We start from the raw sequence: 12,857 nt of genomic DNA, 5'->3' as shown, positions 1-12,857 counted from the left end.
GCACGCTGGATTCACATCTGGAAGCACAACAGTTCAAATCTGTGTCCAGCCATCCAGATGTAAGATTTGCAATTATTTCCCTAAATAGCTCCAGGCTAATTCCAGGATGGTTCCTTTCAAAGGGCACAGCCAATTTCCTTCCCCATCTTTGAAAACATTTCTACAGTGCCTCAGATCATTTTACTAATGTTACACTGTAAATTCAGCTTTACACCCAGTTGCTACTTTAACTTTTTTTTAAATTACGCATAATGACTTTCATTTGTTTTGCCCTCTTTCAAAGTCAGTTTCTTGCTACTACTTCTGCTCATCTTACAAAAAGAAGGAAAGACTTAGTGTATGGAAGGTCCACTTGCCATGTAACTCCACTAATAAGACACACTTTTCTCACCCATTTTTCATCTGCTCCCAGCCATTATCGTAAGGAGAGAAGGTAAGGACAACATGCAGGACATATCTGCTAGTTACCAAAACAGTGCAAAATCATTCAACATCAGAAAAAGGACATGGTAGTAAGGAAAAATATCTTGTGAACAAGTCAAAAAGCTTAAACATGGAAGAGAGACACCATGAACCCAAAGGTGCAGGTACACATTAATGGCAGATATCTAACAAATTTCTTTTATGCGATGGAAATCAATATGTAAGTCACTAAAATTCTTGAGATACATATAATTAACTCACACAAGCACCCGAGACGATCTCTCCATATAATGGCAGGTTTCCATTTTTGTCCATAAACTTGTCTCGCACCAAGTCATTTACCTGCAAAATTAACACAAAATATAAATCTGTATAGAAACTTTTATTAATAAATAATAAAATGATTCCATTTATTCCACACCTGAACAACATTCCATGAATTTACATATAGTAAGTATTTTGTAACAAAAATAGCATGTATACCAACAAAGCACTGATTTAGTTCTAAATTTTTTTTATGTAATACTAGTTGTGATTGCTACATATCATCTACTTTCAAAACTAACATTTGTATTGTTAGCTGCAACAGGCAGCAGATATGCTTGCTGGTGCTGCACATTTTAGGCATTTTGACAAAGATCAACTCAGGCTGCAATGTTGCTCTTTGGCATGCCACTGTAAAAGTGCGCACAGAACCAGCTATGTCAAAAATCCATGCAATATGCATGTTTGTTTATAGAATTTTTCCTTGTGAGAGAGACCACGTGTACAACATTCACGTATGCCAATTTGAAGTTCTAGATTTGCATATTTTACTGTTTGTGCTGCTTCTGCATAACCTTTCATTGATTGTATCAATACCTGCTTGTACTGTGACATATTGTGAAAATCTGAACATTCACAAGTGCTGTGATAAACTTGTACTCTCATTGACAATTATAGGCTTAAACTTAACTGTGCTCTTTTCAAATTTTAGAGAACAATAGACCTATCATCCTTCAAAACAGTCATTCTCTAATTCCATTGTACAATTATGTCAGAAACAGGTTAGTTCTAAGAATTTTCAAATGCTTACAAAGTGTATCCGTGTAAAATCAAAAGAAATGCCTCCCACATGCAAGACTACTAAAATTCCAATGGTAAACTGCTGAAGTGTTCGCAAAAAAGTACCAGAGTTTGAAGTGTGCTCATGAAAAGCACCAAAGCTCACATAACACTATGTGCAGAAAGCTGGTTGAATCCTGAAAATTGACTGCAGTGAGATTTTTGGGGAAATTTTAAGTGTGGGGCAAATTGCAAATGGAGTTGGTGCATTTGTTGCAGTACACAAGAAATGTAGACCCACTGAGATAGAAACTGAAGCTGCATGTGAGACTATCTTGGAATGACTCAGTATCAGGGTTGAACATAAAATGATCACTGGATCCTCCTATCACCCAGCAGACTCATCTCACGATGTAATCAAAAACGTTAAGAGAAAACCTCACTTCACCTGTAAGTAAGTTCCCCAGTCATACTGTAATCATTGCTGGAGGCTTTTATTATCCAACAATTAATTGGAAAAATTACTGTTTTGTTAATGGCAGGCATGACAAGACATAATGTGAAACTTTACTAAATGCCCTCTCTGAAAACTGCCCAGAACATATATTCAGGAACCCCACTCGTGATGGAAATATATTAGATCTAATGGCAATAAACAGACCTGACCTCATTGAGGATGTTCACATTGAAACAGGTATTAGTGACAATCACGCAGCTTTGGCTGCAATGATTACCGAAGTACAAAGGACAACTAACACAAGCAGAAAGATATACATGTTCAGTAAACTAGGTAAAAAATCAGTAGTGTCATATCTCAATGAGAAACTTGAAACTTTCGGCAGGGGGCAGGAGCATGTGGAGGAACTATGCCTCGAATTTAAGCAAATAGTTGACCACACACTGGATAGGTAGCTACCCAGTAGAACACTACATAATGAGAGGGAACTTTGATGGCATACATTCACTGTAAAGAAACAAAGATTACTGCACATGAGGTGTAAGACAAAGATTAGGGCTATGGATACAGAAATGTTGAGTGAAATGCGTTTGGCTGTCAAGAAAGCAATGCGTGATGCCTTCAATGACTACTGTAGCAGAATATTGTTAAATGATCTTTCACAGAATTCAAAGAAATTTTTGTCATGTATAAAAAGCTGTTAGTGGTACTAAAGTTAGTGTACAGTTTCTAGCGAATGAGACAGGAACTGAAATTGATGCTAACAAAGCAAAAGCTAAATACTTAAATCCGTTTTCAAATGTTACTTTACAAAGGAAAACCCACAAGAATTGCCCCAATTTAATCCTCGTACCACTGAAAAGATGACTGACACTCACTGTTTGTGTTGTATATTAATGACCTTGCAGACAATGTTAATAGCAACATCAGACTTATTGAAGATCATGCAGTTATCTAAAACGAAAATATTCAGTCTGTTCTTTATAATATTTCAGAGTGGTGCAAATATTGGCAACTTGCTTTAAATGTTGTGAAATGTAAAACTGTTCACTTCACAAAATGAAAAAATGTAGTATCTTATGACTATAATATCAATGAGTCACTCTTGGAATCGGCAAACTCATACAAATACCTGGGGTAACATTTTGTAGGGATATGAAATAGAATGATTACATATGCTCAGTCGTGGGTAAAACAAGTGGTAGATTTTGGTTTATTGGTAGAATATTGCGGAAATGCAATCAGTCTACAAAGGAGCCTGCTTACAAATCACTCGCGTGATCTGTCCTAGAATACTGTTCAAGTGTGTGGGACCCATAGCACAATATACGACTAACAAGGGATACTGAACATAATATGGAAAAGGGCAGCACGAATGTTCACAGGTTTGTTTGATCGACGGTAAAGTATCACAGAGATACTGAGCTGGAAGACTCTTGACGATATACGTAAGCAATCCTGAGAAATTCTACTAACAAAGTATCAAGAATTGGATTTAAATGATTACTTTAGGAATATACTACATTCCTCTACATATCACTCACATAGCGATCATGAGGATAAGATTAGAATAATTACTGCACACAAAGAGGCATTCAGACAATCATTGTTCCACGATCCATACGTGAATGGAACGGGATGAAACCCTAATGACTGTTGCAATGGGATGTACCCTCTGCCATGCCTCTCACGTTGCTTTGCAGAATACAGATTTGATGTAGATATTTTATTTCCAGAAATTTTCAATACAAGTTAAATTGAACCATTATGTAGAAAACACTTACAAAAAACATGCACAATACATTAACTTGACGAAACAGAGATAGACCCCCACCCCCATGTATTGAACAAACTAGAAACGTGTGAGCTGTGAAAGAAAGAATTGATTCACAAGCTTTAAGTCTAGCATGTCATAAATGATTTCCAGTTATTACATTAACCAGTATCTGAAATCTTCCTAAAGAAGGTGCACTGTTCCCTGAAAGATTATCACACACTTGGCTCCAATACTAAAATGGTAAGAATACGTACAAAGAAATATGTCAAGACACATTAGCCGTTAAATGGTTCAAATGGCTCTGAGCACTATGGGACTCAACTGCTGAGGTCATTAGTCCCTTAGAACTTAGAACTAGTTAAACCTAACTAACCTAAGGACATCACAAACATCCATGCCCGAGGCAGGATTCGAACCTGCGACCGTAGCGGTCTTGCGGTTCCAGACTGCAGCGCCTTTAACCGCACGGCCACTTCGGCCGCATTAGTCGTTAGCTCAATACAAAAGGAGTGAGACTAAGGTAAGGGACTATGTCATGATGCGTTATTGCAAGGTTATTTTTTGAATTCAAAGTGAGTCGTGCTATGTCAAGGTCTAACCTGTACCATCAACTCAATGACCAGTAGTTTCCTTCAGGAATGTTCATGCACCTCAAAGGCAAGTACGCATGCCAGAGCACTTGTGCACAGCCTTGTGGTAAGTAGTGGAGCAAATGAATGCACACGTGTGCAGGCACACGTGTAGGGACACAAATAGGCCCTATTTTAAAAGTGAACATCACTAACAGAATATATTTACTAAGTACACCAATCTGCAGCATCAGTTTCACTTCTTTTGTTTAGAGCCACTATACAATATTTTATAGTAAATCAAAAGACGTATCTGCAGTAAACTACTTTTTCCTTGTCACACACTGAACAATTTTGATTAAACTTTGGCCCCATTTAACTCTCCAAATTCTGTTTTTCATCTACCTAAAAATAAATTTTCAGTTCTACAAAGTCAAGAACTAATATGCAACACCACACACGCCACAACTTTAATAATCAAACAATTGGCACCTATCCATCGAAGCAATGGCCCTTGGTTGATCATCTCAACAATCAGTTTCGAGTTAATGATTTTTTCCATTTAATATATTATTTCACAACATTTCAGCAACTTCAAGGCAGGAATGGCAAGTTAATGATGACATTCTGCATTAGGATCTGATAATGGTAACAGCCAAAACATATCATTAAATAGTAAATAGCATACTGTATTTACTTGTCTATAAGATGAGTGCCCCCCAAATTAGTCATTCAAAACATACAGGTCCAATCATCTTACATGTGCATATAAAACTTCGGTTGCTAAGGCCAACATTTTTAAATTGTGTAATATCTTAATACCAGTAACCCCCCCACCCCCAACAATTCTTTAAACAATTGAACTCCCATCTATACAGAACCTTCACATGTCTGATTACTTTACAAATGTGTTTCTGCATTAAACACATGACTTTGGGCATGTAAGCAAGATAAGGTTTCAAAAAGGTTTGAAATTCATTTAATGTTAATTGGAGATCGCTAAGTGCTCTCACAATCAAACACTGTACAAGTGCAGTCTAGGTAATTTGTCCTCCATTTTTTTAAAAGCTAGTTTTCCGCACATCGCAATGTTTATGGTGTCATATCTCCTGAACTCCAAGTTATACAATGATATAATTTTTCAGGCACATTGATTGATATATGTGGATACTGTCTGTGAAATGTGTTGCAAACAATCAGTAGAAAAGAAGTTTTAAATGTCACGCCTGATGCTAATATTTCACTGCGTCAACAGTGATAATCTTGCAAACAATAAACTTTTCTCCTTTCATTATTTTGTAATGGCTGTTAGCAAACAAAAAAATTTGGAAGTGTATGTAAAGATTGTTGGGAGACACAAAGTGTTTTCATTTTCAAATACCAGCCATACACAGTCTGGGTAATCTACATGTTGTGTGTTATGCTGCCTTATGATGCATGCCCAATTTCTAGCTTGACTGCTTGTCTTATTGCCTAATGCAAAATGATACGTCTTACTGCATAGTTTATGAGAGAATTTTAAATTGTAAATGGTGTGTTTCCTCTGCAACTGAAGTTTTTCTTCTGCTCTCTTATGTTTTATTGCTGCAGTATTATTCTCCAGTAGCGGGATACAATGACATTCTTTATTAGAGTATCAGTTCTTAGCAGACAAAACTACAAAAATTTAGCTGAAAACTAAAACAATAAAAATTCCTAGAATTCCAGGAAATTCTGCGGTTTTTCCCATTTTTCTCCCGGATAAAAAAATTCCCCCCAGATTTCCCGGGGCATATATACCCTGTATAGGGGCATACAGTATAACTGGCCATGCTTTTCCACCTGAGTTTTGCAGTAACTAAGCCAGTCCATTCCTGAACTAACTTAGTGAACCGCCATGTAGTAATTCTCCCTACCTGCTGTGTAGAGATGCTGTCATAGTTTCATGTCACCTTGCAGAGCCACCGGATTCTGAAAGTTTAATTCTTCTGTCTATGTTTTACATAATGAAGGGGAGAAGTTTTTTGTGCAAATAATTTTTACACAGGATGCCATTATGATACATTTATTTAAGAAACATCGTAAAATGAATTTCCTATTGACAACTGCCAACTATGATGCACAGTCTGTAACTTGAGCGCGCAATTGCTGTAAGATCTTACACCTTCGGTTATGCCAAAGTTATTCACCTATTTATTAATATCAATATTTCCTGGCATTCTAAAATTACTGATAGATGGTATTTATGACCCATAAACTCCTCCTAATGTCTGAGTGGCAAAAGGCAACTTTCATTAGCAAATATTCATTAATAACAATTGCTTCATTTGCACCAGAATAAATGTACTTTCCCTAGGTATCTAAATTTGCTGATGTCGAGCGATTTCTGCATTGGCACCTCATCCCACTGGTTCTGAAAGCACCAGATGGCCAACTGCCTCTGCTAGTCAGCTTGGGAACCTACAGCCAACTCCTTGATCCGTACGTACTGCAGCAGTGATGCATTCCCTTCGCGTATGTGAAATAGCAAAATTGGAAATAACGTAAAATGCTCTTTCACCTGCAAATAAGGGATACTGTACAAAGGCCAACACCATGCCAGGGTCATTTCATGTCAATTACATAAATTTTTTCTCCACAAACCATGTTTCATAAAGAATATATTATGGGGAAATTCAAAATATGTTAACGCAAAATTGGTGTGAATTAACATTGTGAACATAGGAAATTCAACAGCAGTGATAAAAAATGTAAACAGTGGGCAATGCTAATTCTAGGAATGTAAAAGTGGAGTTATAGTGTACATATTTCAACCAATAGTAAAATTACATTGGTTCTTTTATAAATTGACATATTCCCAAATTGAAGTATGCAGGCTTATAAATGTTCATATAATAATTTAATTATAACAATTATTAGTAACAGTAAGTCAATATTCATGTAACAATTCATTACGTGTCTGCCTTACAGCTTCACCACCTGCAAATGCCGGATCTGCAGTGGAAAGCAGGAGTTCTCGAAATATACCAACAACTTTATGAGAGCTTTTACTGACAGATATATCCTAGCCAGCTCATCCATAAACAGAATTTCCATGCTGCCCCTCCCTTGTTTCTCCAGTCCATTCCTCCCCCTCCCTCTTCCTATATATCTCTTTTTGTTCTACCCTCTCCACCCCTTTCATCTCATTGTTTTGCCACGGAGCCAGTCATCTGTCCCGAAGACCTGCCTCTTTCCCGCTACCCCCTCCACACCTCCATCAGCTCCGGCAACTGCTTTCAATAATCAGTCTTGTCATGGCCATGGGAGAGCACATTTGGGTGTCCGTTTGGTTGTGGATGTGAATGAGTGTACTTTTGCTAAAGAAAAAACTAGCACTTGAAAGCTTGTGTTAGTGCCGTTTCCTGTTATGCATCTCTGTTCTCCATGCATTAGTCCACTGTAGGAGAGAGTGAGCTTTCCCTTATTTTACATATTGTTTCATCCAGGAATTTCCATAGCTAGAATTCATCATCGTGTTCACATTACCAGTTTTGACAATCAAATGTCTAACTCAGGTGTCATCAATTGACTAACAGTTCCACCATTATCTACATAATTCCAGCCATGTACTTTGAACGTCATTTAGTTGTATAAAATACATCAACTGCTGATATCAGTAATACCAGCAATGTGAAGTTATTAAGTGGTCTTGACATAATATATTATTATTATATAGACTGGTTTCACTAGAAAAAGAAAGAACGAACAATTCACTCAATACAAAAAAACTACAATGTACTGAAGAGACTGTTTTCGATCAGTAGCTCCCAAAATTGGTTTCACTCAAAAGAAATGAATAAATAATAATCCGATCAATATCTAAAACTACAACTAACTGAATTGACTGTTCTCATTTGATTGTTCCCATAACTAGAAGTTAGTGGTGAATGTGGAGCAAATTGATGACAAATGTGAGAATCGATTATGTACACCTAATTTTAAGTTAACAGTTACTCGTAAAGTGCAGTCCACAACCAGTTGAGCAGCAGGAAGAAAATTTGATAAATAAGACTGTTCGCATGTGGCATCAGACAAAGAATGAATCAATGATTGCCAGTTCTACAGCCAAACTTCCAGGGGCCAAATCAAGGAAGGTTTCACAAATTGGAGCAGCAGGTTGTTCAGTACCTAAAGGAGAAACATAATTACAGTTGCAAGGCAATAGGAATGAAGAGAAATTTTCAAATCACAAGCATTGTGGAATTCAGAGCTAGTATGCGCTGTTGTCTGATGATGGCAAAGAGGATGATGCTTACAGTATGATGCAGAACACTACTAGCTCTGTGATGTCTTCTGACATTTGATAAAGAACTCCTCTGGTATCAGTACCGTATAATCCACCTGTGAAAACTCCATGACTGTTTACAACAGAGTGTGTCAGCCTTTTTAGACGTACACCAGATTGTAAATTTGGTGAACTACTTCGAAACTCTGTTGGATTATGGACAAAGACAATGGTGGTTATTGTTGAAAGTTCGGTCTTCCATAGAGAATTAATGTGACAAGTGCACTGAGAACAGTATACACATTACATCTTCAAAAGTTCATCATGATAATGTGCCCTATTTCATAACTAACATTACATATCACAGAAGTGAGTAAATGAAAATAGGGTATTTTCAAATGACACAGGCAACTTCTCAATGAAGTAGTAGATTTAACATGATATGTACAGTGAAGGAGAGGTAGTTACAATGCTAAAACACACACACACACACACACACACACACACACACACACACACACACACACACACACACACACAGATTAAATATGCTTTTAATCTTCCACTTAACATACGAAGTATCAACAAATATTAACCGTAAGCTTGATGGCCTTCTCAGGAGCCACACCCATCAGCTGTGGAACCAGGCCCCTGTATAGACCAAAGAACCCCTCATGCCGAATAACCTTCCTGCAGCAGTCAAAGCTGTTCCTGTACATCAGCTCACCAATAAAGGACCCCGTGCGCTGGTTCTGCATTCGCGTCTTCACCAAGTCTATCGGATAGACTGCTGTAGCTCCAACAGCTGCAAGAAAAACCACATTGAATTTGTCAAGCTATCAACCATAAAGAGATTACTAACCTTAATTTACTACCAAAAGTTATGTCCATAAATTCTAAATATTACATGACAATGCGATAACAGTATGCTATAAAGAATGCAAATCCTTTCATGCGATTCTTTCTATGAAGAACTTGTTCAACATTTAACAAAATAGAAGTTTCAACTGTGATTCATAATAGTTAGCCACGAGTTCAACACACTGGAAGTACATAAAATAGTACTTCCACAGACAAAATAGGTACTAATGAGGCACAGAAAATATTAAAACTTGCTGAGAAATAACAATCAGATTTTCAGCTTGAAATATTAATGACAGAAATGGAGATAAAGGAATATAAGTAAGCCTTGCAAGATGCCACTACAATAAATTGCATAGAAATTTCTAGTGAATGAGCACTATGGACAGTTAAGGATTGGTAAATAAATTTTTTACTCCATATGATAACTTTTCATGAAACCAGCGTTAACACCATGTTAACTGCAAGCTTACCTGACACAAACACTCAGTCACAAATAATGCTTTTTGGGACATGATCAATAACAAACTTCAGGAAACAAAGTGATAAAGCATGGAGTCATTCTAATATCCATATAATAGGGTTTTATAAAAATACACTTCATGATGTACGAAGAACTATTGTTGTAACATATAGTTTCTCACGAAGATATCAATTGCTACCATGTGCCTATGAGCAAAGTTCACAGTGCACAAGAATGACTCACGCAAAAAGGCACCAAACGTGATTTCCAATGTCTACCCAACGTGACTTACATACTGTAATTTACTATGTCTAATCAAATGATCAGTTCCACTTGCACAAATAATATTTCAGTAAATGACAAAGTCATCACTAAAAATGTTGTGAAAAACCTGTCAATGCTGTATTCACAGGGCCTCATGAAGCTGAGTAGAGCGTAGTTAAAATTTTTCATCAGCTGACACTTCACATGCTAAAACCAAACCCAAGAATCTCATCATGACCTACTCAGTGAAGATGAGGATGGGCAAATGGACTTATCAGCAGGTATCAGGCACCGATGCCTTGATGCTTTCTTCAAATATCGTCTTCAGACAGGACAGATGTGAGTTGAATAGTAGGGTACTTCTGTAAGTGAATAGCATTAGCTTGTCACAACAATTTATCATTAGTTAACAAAAAACCTACAATATCAGTATCACAAAAAAAAAAAAAAAACAACAGTACATAAAATAAGAGAGGCAACTCACTTATAATAGACTGATGTGAGCCACATAGACAAACATAACAGAAAATAGTATTCACACTAGCTTCCAAACTCTTGCATTTTCACACACACACACACACACACACACACACACACACACACACACACACACGCACACACACAAATGCACTCCCGTGGCTACACACATGAGTTTGCTATAGGTAAGTGGTTGTTATTCCCTTATTTTATGTATTGTTCCATCCAGGAATTTTCATCAAAATATAACAGAACATCCCTTCAGTCACAAATAAAAGGTCCAGTCACATTAATGTGACCACTGCCCACACTCCACATCAACTGGCAATAACCACTCACAGGTGACAGATGACAGCACTAGGAGTGGAAAGCATATAAAGCATACAGGCGAGACGTGAAAAACAATGCAATCATTGTTGTAAAGTGGAAACAGAGCAATTTATCTGACATCCAAAAGGGCAAGATCACTGACTTTTTCGGGACAAGTGTGGACGCATTTCTCAAATGGCTAAGTTTGTAAACTGTCCACGATCCACGCACCCTTGCCGACTGCTGTTCATGGACGACAGAAGGTGGAATTTGCACTCCAATACCACAACTGCACGTCCAGTGAGTGGCAAAAGGTGGCCTTTTCAGATTAATCACGTTTTATGCTCCATAGCCGTTGATGTGTATGGCATGAAATGTCTGAACACCTGGCAGCAATTGCTGGAAGAGTCCAGGCCGGAGGGCATTTCCTGGGTGATCTCATCATCCTGCATGGCACAATGGATCAACACATATATGCATCTATCCTTGGGGACCATGTCCACTTCTAAATGCTGTTTGTTTTTCCTCAGCACAATGACATCTACCAGCAAGACAATACAACATGGCGCAGAGCTTGCAGTGTACGCGCATGGTTCGAAGAGCATCAGTATGAGTTTACTGTGTACCCTGCTCACCGAACTTCCTGGATTTAAACCCAATCGAGAATCTGTGGGACCACATCAAACAGGCTGTTCACGGCGTGGGTCCTCAACCAGAAACCTAGCAGAGCTATCTGTGGCGCACGAATTGGAGGTGGCTCCACACCCCTGTCGGTAACTTCGCTGACACTCTTCCTGCACATCTCACAGTGGTCTGTGCTACAAAAGGTGGTTACCATATTTACTCGAATCTAAGCCGCACTCGAATCTAAGCCGCACCTGAAAAATGAGACTCGAAATAAAGGAAAAAATAATTTCCCGAATCTAAGCCGCAGCTAAAATTTGAGACTCGAAATTCAAGGGGAGAGAAAAGTTTTAGGCCGCACCTCCAAATCGAAACAAAGTTGGTCCATTGTAATATGAGATAGAATTCAGGTCGAATGAATGACGATACAGCTGCAGTAGTTTGGTTCGAGCCGTAAGCTTAGCAGTTAAGCTTTACCAGGTAGCCATTACTATGCGTCAGGCGCTCCGTCCTTATTTATGCGCGTACCCTTCGTTTTTCACGTGCTTCGTCTGGTTTGAATTGATTGCTTATTTTTCTTTGATCTGATAATTGCCGTTCTCTTTGTTATAGGTGTTTTCGTCACTCTAAGCTGAAAATGCATTACTGTACTGTGTCATGCATTGTTTGTCGCATTCCGATAATGAATGTTCACAACCTGTTGCCGCTCGCGGCATGGTTTGCTTTTGTGCCTGCTACCGCCGCTTACAATAAAAAAAAATAGAGAGTAATTGTCTCAGTAGCGAAACAATGGCAAGAGACTGCTATTTGTTGTTATTTACACTGCTGCTTTCTTTGCTAATGATCAACAAGAACCAAATAATAAACTGCGTATGATAGAAGATGTTCTGAACGAGAGTTTAGCGAAAATTTTTCTCCGTTTGAAAATATTTGCAGACGCCTCTTTAGTACATTATTTTCTGCACAGAAATTAGAGTCATCTTAGATTTAAAAATCTAGTCAATTGCCGTGCTTCATTTCTGACTATATCACTATTAGGCATAAGAATAATACGAATATGAACATGACATGTGTATACTTCCGCGTTTGTGTTGTCTCACTCTAGTTTTGTAGTTTATTAGGCAGACATGATTTAAATGAGATAGCAGCAAACACGAAAGAATACATGGCAAAATGTTTATATTCATATTATTCTTATGGTGAAGAGAATACTGCATGTGATTCAGAATTCACAAAAGTTCCCATTAGCAACCATCTCTTCTCACAGGTAGAGAAAAAATCAGAACTTAGAATTGGCCATACTGACAAACATCGCAAACGGTCTTGCCAGTCGGATTTTCGTA

General features: G+C 37.8%; 1 protein-coding gene across 3 annotated transcripts in view; it reads right to left on the bottom strand.

Annotated features, from left to right (window-relative positions):
* Positions 1 to 12,857, bottom strand: part of LOC126428414 (calcium-binding mitochondrial carrier protein Aralar1) — a 704,653-nt gene that overhangs the window by 61,308 nt on the left and 630,488 nt on the right. For all 3 annotated transcript variants that reach the window (XM_050090338.1, XM_050090340.1, XM_050090339.1), the window contains 2 exons: positions 9,113 to 9,321; positions 685 to 765 (listed from right to left, as the gene is read on the bottom strand). In XM_050090338.1, the coding sequence (XP_049946295.1) occupies positions 685 to 765; positions 9,113 to 9,321 (290 nt within the window). The remainder of the gene's footprint in view (positions 1 to 684; positions 766 to 9,112; positions 9,322 to 12,857) is intronic.

This window comes from Schistocerca serialis, chromosome 12 (assembly GCF_023864345.2).
Source record: "Schistocerca serialis cubense isolate TAMUIC-IGC-003099 chromosome 12, iqSchSeri2.2, whole genome shotgun sequence".
Taxonomy (NCBI): domain Eukaryota; kingdom Metazoa; phylum Arthropoda; class Insecta; order Orthoptera; family Acrididae; genus Schistocerca; species Schistocerca serialis.
The sequence above is the reverse complement of the archived record's forward strand: the minus strand, read 5'-3'. Positions and strand labels throughout refer to the sequence as shown.